This window comes from Lagopus leucura, unplaced genomic scaffold, assembly GCF_019238085.1.
Source record: "Lagopus leucura isolate 7727_CA_CO unplaced genomic scaffold, USGS_WTPT01 Super-Scaffold_100009, whole genome shotgun sequence".
In the NCBI taxonomy this organism is placed as follows: domain Eukaryota; kingdom Metazoa; phylum Chordata; class Aves; order Galliformes; family Phasianidae; genus Lagopus; species Lagopus leucura.
Genome location: NW_024962266.1, coordinates 24,523,642 through 24,538,767, shown reverse-complemented (window position 1 = coordinate 24,538,767; position 15,126 = coordinate 24,523,642). Strand labels below are relative to the sequence as shown.

The following is a 15,126-nucleotide window of genomic DNA, read 5'->3' as shown; positions in this document are numbered from 1 at the left end:
CTGGTGTGAGCCTTTGTAAAGGTTAACGTGAAGTGAACCAGCATACTTGTGGTATGGTTTTATGGCCATCCTTTGTTACAGCTGATAGAGCTCTCTGCTCATTTCACTTTCTTCATTGCCTCTAGGCCTTAATATGCTACAAAATTTGGAATGATGACACTAAATTCCCCCGAATGCCCTCCAGCTGCTTGTAAGTATTTGAATTGTTAATTCAAGTGAAGCTGTGTGCTATAGCTTGTAATGAAGATCCTCACACATAACTGCTCCAGGATGGCAGGAAAGGTACACAGACAGTTCCCAAACCTCTCCCAGCTGCCATGGTGCTGCTTTCTCAGAACCAGCTCTCCTTTCAAGTAGCTGTGGTGGACCTTGGGGCATTCACTGCTTGTCACGATAACTGCCACCAACCACAGAACAGATAGAGAGCTGCACGTTCTATGAGTAGTGCAAGCTGATGGGGAAGGAAATGCTTAATATTGAATGAGTGCTGCGTGCCAGCAGACCTTCCTGTGGTCAGTGTATCTGTATCTGACATCCTCTTCTCCACTGTGTCATTTTCATAAAGGCCAAGGTGAAAATAATGAATTAGTCAGCAGGCAGGTTAGACTGATGAATGTCTGAAGGGTGTTTTATTACCACAGAACAAGACTTGTTTCCTATCTCTTGCATGTCAGCACACTGCAAGTATTCACGTTACACCATCTCGTCAGCCGTCTGTGGTTTATTCGCCAATTCAGGCTTTCCAGCACCATCTTACATTTGGAAAACAGCAGTGCTTTCTTCACAGGTATCTGGACAACGTGGAGCAGAAATCAAATGACTCCATTTGTTTTTCGCAGCAGGCTTCAGCCGCTCGCTGTGAAAAGAGGATGTGATTCAGTGAGCTCTAATTATTGGCTGGATTAATCTCATTAGTCTTAACGAGCATGGAGGTGAACAGAGCTCTTAAAAGCCTGGCTATTCCCTTGAAAGTAAAGCTGTAGCTTGAAAAGTGATTTTGGAGCAAGTGCTATTTGATCATAGAGCAATTCGGTGCATTTGAACATCCTGCTCACTGTTCAGGTTTTTTCTATTCCTAGTGGAACTACAAAATTAACAAAGCCAGCAATATTGAAAGCTAGATTTCATTATGCCTTCTCCTTCATCATAGGATAGCTAACTCGTAGCTGCCCCACTGAAAGCTGCCACGTTGTATTCAGCTGAAATGGATTTCTAACAACTCTCTGGAGATCAAGACAGCTTTTGCAGAGCTGTCAGCCATAGTACCACCACAGCAGTTTGCTAATCTTGGCCACGAGCAAAGGTGAAAGCGGAGGACTGTCCTGAGGTCTCTCATTAGTACAGTTCCAAACTACTTCACAGGGTTTTCCCCCTAGCGATTTCAAAGCCCTTTGCAATGGAACTGAGCCTTGTTATCTTCCTTCTCCAAACGGGTAAACCAAGGCACGGTCTGAGAATGCAATTTTTGTTTGAGGCCATTGATCAAATCAGTGCCAGCACAGGGAATGAGCTGAGAGAGCCCCATCCACCGCCAGGTTCTTCCCCAGGCTGCCTCCTCTAACTCAGACAGGCGCTATTTGTCTGCACCTCCTCTTCACACAGACTCTGCATTTCACAAAGTAGAAGAATGACCACCTTCATACCTTTAGAATCCTGGGCAGCCAGCAGCATCTTAACCCTCCTGCTGCCCTTTCACAGAGGGAAGCATTAAGGGCTGCTCGCTTCTTCACAGACGGTTAACTTACCATTCACAGAGGGACACTGCTCAGGGGCCAGCAAGCATTGCTCAGTCCCATTCCAGCACTTGCAACTCCACAATCATCCCTTCTGCTATTTAGCCTCTCACATCAGTTGCAAACTATCAGTAACATACTCAGCCTCACCAGAGTTGCTCAAGATAAAGGGTTTTCCTGCAAGCTGGTGTGAAAGTGCTTCTAGCCCCTGTTATATGCCACTTACAGCAGGTAGGCATCCTGCTTCAAGTTGCTCAGGTATCGCTGCGTGTCACTCTGGTACAGGGACTGGTATCTGATCTTCCGAGGGTATTTTTCGTGCCTGGTGACATTATAGCGGCCCACACCCACAGCATTCTGGAAAGAGAAGGTCGCGTGTTGTTTCCCATCGCTGCAGAGGCAGCGTGGCTGTTGACACTGGGACAACATTGGGCTGTAGCTGTATGTTTCCAATTGCAAAAAAAAACAATACGTGGAATATGTTAACCGAAGAAGGTCTGCATTGCAGGGGAGGGAGGAGGAGGCATGCTATGTGCTGTTAGCCCAGTCAGTCCTCTCCACAAGCAGCTCCTCTCATCTCACAGCACTGAGAAGAGGGGTCTGATTAGCTCTGCTAGGTCAAATGCACTCCCTAGTTGCCTACTGCTAGTTCAAGGGCTGCTTTATCGCAACCTTGCCTCTGGGATATAATCTGCTGCTCATTGCTAGCCAAGATGGACTATTTGAGACTACAGCTTTCTCCAGCTGCTTTGAGCCCTTCAGCCTTTGTTCTGGTTCTCTGTGGGGAAGCTGCAAAGCTGAATACAACTCTAGGAAGGGATACTAGGGGAAGGGCTCATACCTGCACTGGCTCTTCAGTGTGCTGCTGATGCTGCTAGAGAAAAAAAAAACTGGCTTTTAAGTAGCAGAATATGACTTTTTGGGAGGATACAAGGAGCTCCTAGCACCAGCAGGTAATCTAGCTGTCCTCATCCATGAAATGCATCCCCTTGCCTACAGTTGATGCAGAGCAAAACTTCTAGGAAGCGTTGTCTGAGCATGCACTGAGAAGGGCAGAGGTGACGTGGCTGCTGCTGAGCTCCTGTCCCTCTGCTCAGCATCAGCCCAGCTCACGCTGCCCATCTCAGGGCCTGCTCTGCACTGGGTGCCCACAGCTGCAGGAAGACATTTGTCCTCTCACTGGGTGCCAGCAACTCATCAGAGACAGTGACAGGGCAAGCTTAGAGTCTGACGGCTCCTGCGTCCCTCTCTGGCTGCCCTGTACTCACTCACCTCATTCCCCATGAAGAGGCGTTCAGACTTTCTGTCAAACCTCTTGGCAGATGACCAGAACGGGGGTTGGTTGAATTCTGCTGATCTCTCAATGGGCTTTGGATCATATGAGCCTGGCCCCACCACATACTGTACAGAAGGAAATTTCTTACCCTTCCATCTGCTCTCCAGAAGAGCAGCCCCATAGCACTGCCCAGCACCCAACACCACCATGTGAGCCCAGCAGCCTGGGCAGGATGGAAATGAAACACCCCACTGCCACTGACCGCATCCCTCGGGCACTGGCTGAGTGTGGCCCAGAAGATCCTCTCTGTGGGGCAGCCTGGGTTCCGTGGCAGTGTGCTGAAGCAGCCTTTCTTCTTGTTCTCCTTTGACATCAGCTCATCCAGGAACCCCTTGGCAGTGCCAGCGTGCAGCTCAGTGCCTTCCCCCTGCTGGGCCACAGGAGCAGCGTGAGGCTCAGCTGCTGGAGGTCATTCCAGCCACCCCAAACACCCCTTACTGTGAGAGCTGGGCCTTTCAGTGTTCACAGGCATGCTCTCCTGCTGCAACGATTTGTCTTACCAGGCTGCTAAGATCCAAGAAAGCCAAAAAGCAAAACTCAAGATTTGAGGTGCAACATAAAGCAGCTGTCCATCTTACATGTTTGTGGTGGTGATGCCACAGCTTACTGAAAGCTCCAAGTCCAGGTTACACACCTCCCCATTGCGCCGCCGGCCACCTGCAGGCTTCAGCTTGTCCCTCAAGGAGACGTGGCGGGGGATGCACCTGCCTGCCTGTCGCAGCTGCTCCTTAGTGCTGCTCCATGGGGAATAGGTGCCAGGTCCCAAACCACTGCCCTGCAGGCACAGAGGGAAAGTGGCAGGAAAACCTCCAGCAGAGAAACACAGCCACCCCGGGGGCACACACCACAATCCCAGGGCAAGGAGCAGGACATGCCGTGGCTGTCTGGAAGACACATTTCTCTGTCCTGCTGTCCATCAGCCCTCGTGTGCTGGGAGAGCGCTTGTCCCTCTCCTCCAGGAGAGCATAGGGGTTCCCCTGGGGGCCGTAGGTGCCAGGCCCAGGAAAGCAGTCCTGCAGGAGAGATGGGACAGGATGGGCAGCCCCCTCCAGCTCTGCTGACAGGGAAAATGCTCACAGGGATGCCAGCAGCTCCCAAGTCAGGCTGCAACACACCCGCTGGCTTTCCCTGAACCTCTGCTCCCTTGTGTCACAGATGCCTCTCAGGCTCGAAGGCTGTTTCTCCTGCAGAAAATCCCTGATGTTGTACGTTCCTGGGCCCAGCCTCTCTTGCTGCAGAAGGAAAAATATGGTAAGGATAGGCTGAGCATCAAAGGCAACACTGCCAATGCTTCTTGGATGCCAGCACAAGGAGGGTGGATCAAATCTGTCTCTTACCTGCTGTTTGCGTTTCTTCAGCATCACCTTGAGCTGGAAATGGGGCAGTTGAATTGCCCGGGATCCTGCCTCTGCTCTGGCCCAGCCAGAGGCCAGTGCTGTCCCCTGCAAGGCAGAGCCAGAGCACAACTGTACATACGCCACTGCTTCACATGCTGTCTTTGTCACTCATCCCAGATTAAAGCACTAATAAAGGGTTTTGCTGATGGGTGGGAAGTGGCTCCCCAGAGCACGAGCCCACATCCCACATAGACACTCTAGGGTGCTCCCCAGTGGGTGCCTCTGACTGCTGTGCAAAGTAGGCATGACAATTCAGGAGCTACATCAGGAATTTCTGCTCTCTCCACTGTGAGCCCAGTTGGTGGCCTCACCTGGCTGCCCATGTTCCACACTGGTGGCTCTGGTCACCAGGGCTGCTGTGACATCCTTCACCATGGCAGCCTTCACCATGGCAGCCCTCACCATTGTCACTTGCCACTCATTCTGAGGTTCTGTAGCTATACTGGGGGCTCCAGCCTGGCTGCCCCAAGCCCTGCAGTCCTCACTGCAGGATTCCTCAATCTCTCTGAGCCATGCATGCTGGCAAAGCCAAGCAAGTGCAGTTTCACTGAGCACAGCCCACACTTGACTCCCACCAGTGATGCAGTGCCCCCCTCCTGGCACACACATTACTACGTGAAGCATGACCCGGTTCTGCCCCAGCACTGTAAGGGTGCAAAGGATGTTGTCCCCACACGGCACCTCCAAGGGGTTGTACCGAACACATAGAGATTTGTTTGATAGTAAAGTTTATCTCACAAGCCAGGGACATGGCCAAAATCAGTGCCTGACCAGCCCCAGCATCACAGGCTGTGACCCAAAAAGCAGTTGAAGCAGCTTAAAAGAAGCAGCAGTTTTTAAAGCTTCACCTCGGGGCTGTTCTGCTGTCTGACACACATTCAGATCTGCAGACACGCAGAGCTGGCGGCTGTTTCCCAGCTGCTCTGTGATGGTGGCAGCCTGTGCCACCTCTTCTCCCTGGAGGAGCAATCCCAAGGAGCACAGGAGGTTCTAGGACAAGCCCTGCAATTACCATTTTATTGGACATAAAAACATCACCCTGGAGTTGTAAATTACAGAAGCTTCACAGGAAGGAATGGAAGCACTCAGGAAGTTCAGCCAGACAGATGTGCAAGGCAGCACTACTCACGGACCCTCCCAGCTGTGTAAGATCATGGCCAGGGTCAGCCAGGATGTAGCCAGTGTGACTGGGCGAGGGCTGAAACCTCATTTTGATCCCTCTCAGCACAGCTGGAAAAGATAAAAGAGTGCAGACAGGCTCCCAGGCACCGAGCCTCCAAGCTTAGCTCCTCATCCAGCACTGTCTGTTGGTTTAATGAGAGATATCAGCTTTCCCTGCAGATCTTGTCTCTCGTATAGCCTCAAACCCTCCCACTTAAAACACTGCCCTGCAAATCAATCCAAGATGTTTTGCCTCTTTGATCCGCTCAGCAGGCAGTAAGTCATTGACAGAAACACATTTTGCTTCAGCAGCTCCAGCAGGCGATGGAAACAGGGCAGGACCATTTTCCTGCCCTGCAGCAGGACCTGCACACCACAGCACAGGGCGTCCTGCAGGACCTGCAGCTCAACTGCTGTGTATCCCAGACTGTGTGCGCACTGCTACTGGATTGCAGCGGGGAGCACACTGAGGGAAACATCACCAAGATAAGAGTGCAGGTGCTCTGGGAGGGAAGCACCATCCTGGAGCCAGAAACCTGCAGCCAGACTCTGGCTCAGAGCTGCGGAGCAGCTTCCCTGGGTCTCTCCGGGCAGTGCTTGCAGTTCATGCTTTTAGTGGCTGCAGTGCTCCTGACTCAGAAGCATCAACAGTGAGCCCTTTAATCTGTTTTCTTTCCCATTTCCTCATATAAATCGCAGTGCACATTAGTGCATGTTCCTCATCACAGAAGAATTATGAAGATTTCCCCAAATCTCGTTTTTAAATAAAAAGATAAGCTTATTCTTACTTCTTTATATTTAAAAAGGGATAACTTAAGCCCCCATAAAACCAGGCTCAGCAAAGTGACATCTCCCCTGGCGAAGTGCTCTTTGGAGATGGTGCATCCTCCAGCTCCAGCTCCGGCCTCCAGCTCCCATGGTCTTGCAGAGCGTGAGCTGAGGTTGGACAGAGACCAGATCCTGACAGAAGAGGTCCATAGCAGCGTGAAGGGGCTTCTCCGTGCCCGAGTACAAAACGCAGGAGTACAAGTGCAGGCGGGCTTCTCGCTTGACGGCGGCTGCCCACAGCCAGCCATCGGCCCCCAGCCCTGCAGCAGGACCCCAACCGCACAGCCTGCGGCGCGGCCTCCGCACAGCAGGCGGCGCTGATGAGCAGCCATAGAGTCAGCGGCACGTTCTGCTTCCGGGAAGGAAGACAGTGCGGTGTATCACGTGACTTGGGCGGTGCGGACGGTGCGGGCTCTGCCGGCGCGCGCGGCTGGGCCGCGGGGTGCGCGCGTGCACGTGCAGAGCGCGTGTCCGCGCGCGCTCACGCGGTGCCTGTGTTCACGTGGGGGGCAGTACCTGCAGGCAGGTGCTGCCCAGCCTGGGGGCTGGTAAGAATCGGTGCTGGGGCTGCATTGCCACCCAGCACGAAGCAGCACGTGGCAGCGGTGCACCCTTTTTGTCGCTACCAGCACTCTGAGCTGCAGCACCTTGCGTGTAACTCCTTGTTTTGCTGCTTCCTCCCTACAGGCAGGATGCTGGGCTTGCTGCGGATGGGGCTCCCTGTGCTCAGAGCAGCAGCAGGACCGCAACTGCAGGCCCGCAGCTCCCAGCACGACACGTCAGCTCATGCACGCCTATTGCTCTCACAGCTCTTCCAGCCTCTGAACCTGCAGGTGGGTGGTGTGGCAGGATGCGAGGGCCAGGCGGCGGAGCTGAGCTGCCGCAGCCACCGGCTGATGCTGCAGGGTGGCCTCATCCACCCCGCCAGCCCCGGCTGCTACCACCTCCTGCCACCTGCCGTGCGTTCCATGGAGAAGCTGATCCGCCTGATCGACGGCACCATGCGGAACATTGGCGGGCAGAAGGTGAACATGCCCAGCCTGAGCTCTGCTGAGCTGTGGCGGGCCAGCGGGCGCTGGGAGCAGATGGGGCCAGAGCTGTTCCGCTTGGCTGACCGGCACGGCAAGGAGTACTGCCTGGGCCCCACGCATGAGGAAGCTGTCACTGAACTGGTGGCCGCACATAGCAACCTGTCCTACAGGCAGCTCCCACTGCGCCTCTACCAGGTGACCAGAAAGTTCCGGGATGAGCCCAAGCCCCGCCTTGGCTTGCTGCGTAGCAGGGAGTTCTACATGAAGGACATGTACACCTTTGATGCCTCAGAGGAGGCAGCACGTCACACCTATGAGCTGGTGTGCAGAGCCTACTGCAGCCTCTTCAAGCGCCTGGGCCTGCGCTGCGTCCAAGTGCGGGCAGCCACTGGCACCATTGGTGGCACTGCATCCCATGAGTTCCAGCTGCCGGCTGACATCGGCGAGGACAGGTTGGTGCTGTGCCCTGCTGGGCATTTCGCAGCTAACGTGGAGATGATGGATGAAGAGCAAACAGCGTGCCCTACATGTGGAGAAAAACTCACCCAGAGCAGAGGGATCGAAGTGGGGCACACATTTTATCTGGGCACCAAGTATTCCTCTGTCCACAACGCCATCTTCTACACCCCTGAGAACAAGCTCCAGCTAGCAGAAATGGGCTGCTACGGTCTGGGTGTCACTCGCATCTTGGCAGCATCCATTGAGGTGCTGTCTACAGAGGACAGCATCCGCTGGCCGAGCCTCATTGCACCCTACCAGGTGTGCTTCATCCCCCCCAAGAAAGGCAGCAAGGAGGAGCAGGGAGCTGTAGTGCTGGAGCAGCTCTATGATGATGTGGCTGAAGCTCTGCCTGGCCTGGTGGGCGATGTGGTGCTGGATGATAGGACGCAGATGACAATTGGCAAAAGGCTGAAAGATGCCAACAAGCTGGGGTACCCTTATGTGGTGATAGCCGGGAAGAGAGCTTGCGAGGACCCCCCGGTCTTTGAGGTTTGGGATCAGAGCTCTGGCACGGTTTTTTACCTCACCAAGGAAGGTGTCATTGAGTTACTAAGTAAAGTGCAACTCCCTTGAAGTCCCCGCCTCCAAATCTTTGCAGCGCGGAGTGGGCCTGAACAGCGCGGTTCGTTGTTAAGGAACTGCTTAACAGCAGTGCTGCGGGGCGGGGACGCGCCGGGTCAGCCCACGTTCCCTGTGGGGCTGTCCTCGTGGTTCATCATAGAGCAGTTAACGTTGGAACAGACAGCAGGTCCGCAGCCCACCAACCCCGTTCCTCTGCGGCAACCCCGCGATTTTGAACACCTGTAGGACGAGGGCAGCCATTTGCAGCCCCATCCCTATTGCCGCACGCACGGGCGCCCCGCTCCCCACAGCGGGCAAAATGGCGGCGCGGAGCCGGAAGGGGGTGGAGCGTGGGCCGGAAGGGGGCGACACGAGGCCGGAAGTAGCAGAGCGGACGGGCTGGTAGCAGCATGGCGGACGCCGGGGAGAGCGGTGATGCGGTGCCGCGGTACCGGAACGGCTTCCATCCCGATACGTGGGAGCAGGTGAGGCGACGATGGGGCCGGGCGGGCGTTTACGGGCGTTACGGCCGGCGGTGCGGGCTGACACGGTGTGCCCGTAGGAGCTGGAGGCCATCCCTATGTTTATGAAGAGCTGCCCTGCCGAGATCGACGCGTCGCGGCAGCCCGCCCTGGCCTGCCTGCAGTCCCTGCTGTTCGACGAGGAGAAGGAGCCCGCAGGTGGGCGGCGGGGCGGCGGGTGCACCCACAACCCTGAGGGCGGGTTTTACCGGAGCCGCGCAGCCCACCTCACGCCGCGCCTCCCCGCCCCGCAGAGCTAGCCGCCATGTACAAGAACGAAGGGAACGCGTACTTCGGGGAGAAGGACTACGGCAGGGCCGTGCGGGCCTACAGCGAGGGGCTGCGGCAGCGCTTCGGAGACGTGGAACTACGAGCCGTGCTGCTGTCCAACAGGGCGGCCGCGCACTGCCGCCTGGGTGAGCCCCCGCCCGCTGTCCCTCCTTTGCCGAACGGGCCGGTGATGCAGTTCTCGTGTTTTGCCGCCTGTGGGACCCAGTTGTACCTGAAATGTGCAATCCAGGCTTCTGAGCTGCTTTCCTTTGCCCGCAGGTAACTACCGCTCTGCTCTCACTGATGCAACCCAAGCAAGGAAGCTGAAGCCCGATCACCTCAAAGCCATTGTGAGGGGTAAGAGCAGTGCACAATGGCCACAAAGCCACCTCCTCTTGCCCCAGCTCTGCTATCCTGTGCCCAGCCTTGGCTGTGGGCACCTCCAAGGGTGGGGTACCATAGGCTGTACCACTCTGCTGATGCCGTGGCTGCAGAAATGCTTCAGATTCTCTCCCAGCTTATTAGACCTACTGGCAGTCTGCAGCTCAACACAACCCCACAGTGCAACAGAGTGTATTGCTTTAGAAGGCACCAGAATTAACACTGACTTTATAACCACTGCCTTGTGTAAAAGCTCTGTGCCAGCTCCAATACCAGGCACTTAAAAGCCTTAATCCTTCCAGGAGCTCTCTGTCACATGGAGCTAAAGAACTACTCTGAAGCCATAGCGTGGTGTGAGGAGGGCTTGCGAATAGATTCAAAAGAGAAAAAGCTTCTGGAAATGAGATCTAAAGCTGACAAATTAAAGGTAAATGTTACAGCAGACTGGCATGCTTGTTGCAGGAGTGATATGTGCTGCTTACTGTCAACTTAGAAACACATTGGTTGGAGAGTTCTCCATTCAGGTTTCTGCATAATATAATTTCTCCTCAAATGTGGTTCCACGTAATAATGTTGTTGAGATGTGCAGAGAAAACAGCTGGGGCCTTCCTGGAGCCTCCACTTGTCAGCAGAGTAGTGCTGGGCCTTGGCTTTCTATGCATGACTGTGATACAACTCTTTGTTACATGCAGCGAGTTGAGGAGAGGGATGCAAGAAAGGCAAAGGCGATGGCGAAGAAAGAACAGAGTCAAAAGGAGTGTTTGCTTGCAGCAATAAAGGTGGGTCTGTGAGGGGACTTGTTTCGGTGGTGGTTCTTTTGGGGGGGGTTGTAGGGGAAGGGACAGGGACAAGGGGCTTGGGTTAAGGACTTGTTGAGCATGGCTAGCTCTATCCTGAGCTCCCAGGGCTGTACCCCTTTTTAGGTAACAACTAATGCAAAACAAGAACTTACTTATTTTCCTTCCTCTCTCCTAGGAAAGAAATATCAAGCTGGTTGTTGAACCTTCAAGTGAAGAAGAGGAAATATCAGGTAGTCTGGCTGAGATATGTCTGAATGGTTTCCACTCTGACAGTGCCACAGGGGCAAAGGTGCACTTAGATGCTGATGGCAACCTAAACTGGCCTGTTCTCTTCCTGTACCCTGAGCATGAACAGACAGACTTCATCGAGGCTTTTCATGAGAACTCCAGGTAAATGCACTATCTGCAGCATTCTTTCATGAAGGAAAAGTTTGAGTTAGAACAGCTGGTAGGGGAAATGCTGTCATTACCAGTGAAGTAGCTCCAGATTTCTAATCTCATAGCTGGCCAAACAAGGTTAAAACAACTTGGAATTTGTAATGTTTTTGTAGGCACAGATCCACCCACAACTTTGCAATTAAAAATGACAGTGCAAACAGATGAATAAAGCTGTAGTTCTTAGATAGTATTTTTAAGTCTGTCTTTCCATTTTCACATTGTTTGGTGGTGAATTCTCAGAACTAACTGACTAGCTCTCCTGCAGTACCAAAATAAACAGCCAGCTGACACACAGATGTGTTCTGAGCACTGATGTGGTGAAGCGTGGCATTGCTGAGACCATGTAGATGAAAAATCAATTGTGAAAGAAATGCACAGTGCTCGCTTTTACACCTTCTGTATTGTGAAAATGGAAATTAAAAACAACTTGCTGTTGCACTGTTCAAGTTTAAAACCATTGGTATGAGTTGTAGTAGGGTATGGTCTCATTGAGAAAGCAGTGAGTTTAAAGAGAAGAAGCTATTTGTTTTTACAGTGATCTAAATCTATTTTCAAGTCTATTGCCTAATTTGCTGATGTATTTTTACTGTCTTTCATGTGCCGATTGTACAGATCAGGCTGAATGCTAAGCTAAAATGTGTGTTCTGGCTTTTAGGTTTATCGATCATTTAATGGTGATGTTTGCTGAGTTACCTCCTTGGGATTTAGAAAGAAAGTACCTTCCCAGCAATCTCCAGGTGAGAAACTGGACTTCTGTTTGAGTGTGTTGATCTGTGAAATGTTGCTTGGTTGGTTTTGGTGTTTATTTTTTGTTGTTTTTTTCTCTGAAGTGAGACTAAGCATCTGTGTGTGTATGAAAGCAATAGCATAATTACCTGTTCACCACCCATGGCTGTGAAATAGTGGTTTGGAGAGCTACATTCACTTGTCAGCACGTCTGGAAAATGTTCAGTTTATATAGGCAGAGCTTATTAACAAAAATGAAAGTACTTCCTATCATACACAGCGTGTGTGAAATATAAGGTATTTGCAGATACTGTTAGGAAATTAGGAATCAAAACAGTAACTGAGATTTAGGCCAGTGAGCTGGTACACTGTACATACAGAAGTGTAGATGGTGCTGTCTCATTTTCCACCTCAGTGTGGCATGCACTGGGCAGCCTGCAGTGCAGCAAGCAGTCAGGTACTAAAGGACCATGTCTGTGGCAGAAATTGTGTGCCTGCTGCCACCGCTGTCAGAAAGCAAGCTGGTTTATGCCAGAAAGACTTCAAATATATGTAGAGGACTGCACTGCTTAAATTAGTGTCTGATGCAGTCAGTTCAAGGTAGAGAAACTTGTGAAACCTCTGTGAGATGTGTGCTGTGCTCTTACTGGACTTAGTAGTTTGTCTTCATATGGCTTAAGCATGTAACTCTCCCAAATTTCCTCAGCTCTATTTTGAAGATGAAGAAAGAGCAGAAATGTATGAGCTGAACCCAGCACACACATTGCTACAAGTGCTGCAGCACCAAAGGTGAGGCTCTACCTGCATGTCTCTCGTAAGAGTAGACTTTGGGCTTTAAGTGCAGTTTTTTTCTTCTGATTTAATAGCACTTGCTCTATGGGGGGCAGGTGTAGAGCACCAGGGCCACATGGTTTTTGTGCCTGCTTTGGTGATTAGTGTTCCTTCCCTCCCCAAAAAAATGCACAACTCTCCAGGACTAGGTGGAGGTGGGAGGGAAATGGGACTACACACAAGCAGCAGCACTGGAGGGGCTGTTTTATACCCATCTAAACAGTGCTACTTATAAAAAGGTAGCAGCAGTGTATAAAGAGAGCGTGTTGAAGGTTAACAATGCTCTCACTGTTAATAGTGCTGTGTGAGCAGTCCCCAGCACAGCATGCAGCGCAGTTTCGGTCTCTGAAATTGACTTTCAAGTACTGTGCCATTGTTTAGAGAAAAGAGTCTGCTGTTGAGAAACCAAAAAAAGTATTGTAGAGCTGGTGCTGTTAACTTGCAGCAGCTTGTAGCTGGCTGGGGATGCCTGCAGCACAGCTCCAGCAGAATGGTCTGTCACAGGGGGAGCAGAGCTCGAGCTCTGCTGCTGTGGACTGTCTGAACTGGCACTCCATAAAACTCAGCAGTGTGCATAAGCCCTCAGATTTTTCAAGCTGTAAGGGCACTTGCAAAAGAAACCTCTTTCCAGGGACAGAACAACAGCTCTCTATTTTAATTAGGGGTGGTTGTTGGGAGAATCATTGATTCATAACGCTGCTCCTTGGTTAAGGGTAGCCCTGGCTCTGAAAGGCTCTGCTGATCATCAAAAGCAGCCTGTCATACTTCAGGAGGTCAGGCTGTGCTGTGCTGGGCAAAAGCTGCTTGCATGATGCTTGGCCAGGCAGAGGGAAGCTAGAGGACTCTCTTTAATCTTGCAGGTATTTTGTAAAGGCGGGGACTCCGACAGTGCTGGCTTTTGTGAAGAGTTCTCCCTTCTCTAAGAAGTATTTCAGTGGCAAGAAGGTGCATCGGCTGTAATGAGCAAGAAGGAACCGAGGAATCATGTGCAAGGGCTTGCTGTTTTATCTCGGCTGCAGACAGCAAACTTCTGCTTGCACAGAAATGCCTTGCACACTTCAGGGGAGAAATAGTCTTGGCACACACAGAAACTTCCAGCAAAGAAGCGTAGAAGGAGAATGAAGGGCTTACAAGAGGGGATTATTTGTTTAAATAGAAATCCAGCTGGCTTGCAGAAGGTCTCCTCTATGACAGGCTGCATGGGGCTTTGAAATAAACCTGAAACAGTGCCAGACATTGGCTGCAGCTGAAGCAACAGCAGCTGGGAATGTACTTACCTGTGAAAAATCGCTGATTTCCTGTGAGGAGGGCTGTAGTTGCCAGGGTTTAATAGCAGTGCTCTGGGGTGAGTTACCTGCCTGCTGCCACGAGCTGAGTGCAGCTGGGCTCCTGCATGGGCCATTGCAGCTCTGAGGATTAGCAGCAGCTGGTTTTCACTGCTCAGAGCTGCTGCTGGCCAGGGGAGAGCAGAGCTCTTTGTCTGGAGCAGCGTGTTTTACTGACTCTTTTGCTACCTATATAAACTGGAGCTAGACATGTCTATTTTAAGCAGGCTGATTGCTGTCTAATAAATGAGGTGATCCTTTTTTCTCACCGTATGAAATACTGAAAGTGAATTCTGACAGTAATTCTGAGCTCGAACATAACAGTTTTATCCATCCGGTTAACTTGTAGTGCCAACATACAGGATCATCTGTGCTTCTGTAGGAGCTTGTAATTAAAAATAATTCTAACTCTAATTTCTTTCTCCCTGAGCTGCCCTGGTGAGCAGTGGCTGCAGTCTTAAGAACAGTAAGTGCACAGAGCAACAGAAAAGCTCTTCAGCCATAAAAACTTCTGCTTACAGCATGGAGGATTATTCTCTGTCCAGTGCTGCGTTAGGCAGCTCTAAGTAAACAGAATTCCATGTTGCTATTTCTGAGTTACTGCACTGTGCACAAATATAGTAAAAAATATCAACAGGGCTGCTTTGCAGCCACACTCACAAGGTAGGGAGGTGGGCAGTCAGTAGGACAGACTTGGCTCAGTGCAGGTCAAGCAGCAGTGTTGCAGAGCAAGGTTACGGTATGGGATGAGCTGGTGGCACACATGCAGGACTTGCACCCAGCCTGACCTCCTATGGCTGCCTTCCATGGGGTGCATGGCTGTCATGGTGTTGGAGATGGCCTGTCCAAACTCTTGCATGTTCAGCATGGAGGCAGCAATGAAAAAAAAAAAAGATGGTGATGATCTACAAGAGGAAGAGAGCCTGCTGTAAGCAGCTGCTGTGTGTGGTTTCTTCCCCCACCCTTCTTACATGCAAAGCTTGATGAAGTCTGGATGCTAATTGCTTGCTTTTAACCAAAGCCACATGTGGACCTCAGCACTGTTTGCAAGCCAGCCCCAGCGGAGCAGAATGAAATGGGACTCAGTGGAGGAAGGGATTGGGGCTGGGGCAGCCAGTTGGCATGTTACAGCAGGGGCTGCCTTGCAGGCAAAGCCAACAGTATCCTGGGCTGTATCCTGGGCTGTATCCTGGGCTGTATCCTGGGCCGTATCCCGGGCCGTATCCCGGGCCGTATCCCGGGCCGTATCCCGGGCCGTATCCCGGGCCGTATCCTGGGCCGTATCC

The 15,126-nt window shown here is 51.9% G+C and overlaps 3 protein-coding genes across 3 annotated transcripts; 2 read left to right on the top strand and 1 right to left on the bottom strand.

The window, feature by feature from the left end:
* Positions 1 to 693: 693 nt before the first annotated feature.
* On the bottom strand, positions 694 to 4,789 carry LEXM (lymphocyte expansion molecule). Its single transcript, XM_042874105.1, has 10 exons — positions 4,778 to 4,789; positions 4,407 to 4,511; positions 4,185 to 4,301; positions 3,945 to 4,082; positions 3,704 to 3,844; positions 3,272 to 3,439; positions 3,006 to 3,134; positions 2,575 to 2,607; positions 1,960 to 2,090; positions 694 to 856 (listed from the first exon to the last, which is right to left on the bottom strand). Exons 1-10 carry the CDS (start codon positions 4,787 to 4,789, stop codon positions 754 to 756), a joined length of 1,077 nt encoding a protein of 358 aa, XP_042730039.1. The 3' UTR covers positions 694 to 753.
* A 2,114-nt stretch (positions 4,790 to 6,903) lies between these two features.
* On the top strand, positions 6,904 to 8,561 carry PARS2 (prolyl-tRNA synthetase 2, mitochondrial). The gene is made up of 2 exons (XM_042873823.1): positions 6,904 to 7,003; positions 7,143 to 8,561. Exon 2 carries the CDS (start codon positions 7,148 to 7,150, stop codon positions 8,558 to 8,560), a length of 1,413 nt encoding a protein of 470 aa, XP_042729757.1. The 5' UTR covers positions 6,904 to 7,003; positions 7,143 to 7,147; the 3' UTR covers position 8,561.
* A 372-nt stretch (positions 8,562 to 8,933) lies between these two features.
* TTC4 (tetratricopeptide repeat domain 4) lies at positions 8,934 to 14,126 on the top strand. The gene is made up of 10 exons (XM_042873606.1): positions 8,934 to 9,033; positions 9,111 to 9,228; positions 9,324 to 9,485; positions 9,619 to 9,696; positions 10,023 to 10,147; positions 10,413 to 10,499; positions 10,696 to 10,910; positions 11,614 to 11,695; positions 12,391 to 12,473; positions 13,376 to 14,126. The coding sequence occupies exons 1-10, from the start codon at positions 8,959 to 8,961 to the stop codon at positions 13,473 to 13,475; spliced, it is 1,125 nt and encodes a 374-aa protein (XP_042729540.1). The 5' UTR covers positions 8,934 to 8,958; the 3' UTR covers positions 13,476 to 14,126.
* The last annotated feature ends 1,000 nt before the right edge of the window (positions 14,127 to 15,126 follow it).

Coding starts and splice junctions, on each gene's coding strand:
- TTC4 (XM_042873606.1), top strand. CDS start 8,959: ATGGCGGACGCCGGGGAGAGCGGTGATGCGGTGCCGCGGTACCGGAAC. Junction 9,229..9,323: donor CGAGGAGAAGGAGCCCGCAG/GTGGGCGGCGGG, acceptor CCCGCCCCGCAG/AGCTAGCCGCCATGTACAAG. Junction 12,474..13,375: donor CAAGTGCTGCAGCACCAAAG/GTGAGGCTCTAC, acceptor TTAATCTTGCAG/GTATTTTGTAAAGGCGGGGA.
- LEXM (XM_042874105.1), bottom strand. Junction 3,135..3,271: donor GCCAGTGCCCGAGGGATGCG/GTCAGTGGCAGT, acceptor CCTTCTGTACAG/TATGTGGTGGGGCCAGGCTC. Junction 2,608..3,005: donor GCCTCTTCATGGGGAATGAG/GTGAGTGAGTAC, acceptor TTTTTTCTCTAG/CAGCATCAGCAGCACACTGA.
- PARS2 (XM_042873823.1), top strand. CDS start 7,148: ATGCTGGGCTTGCTGCGGATGGGGCTCCCTGTGCTCAGAGCAGCAGCA.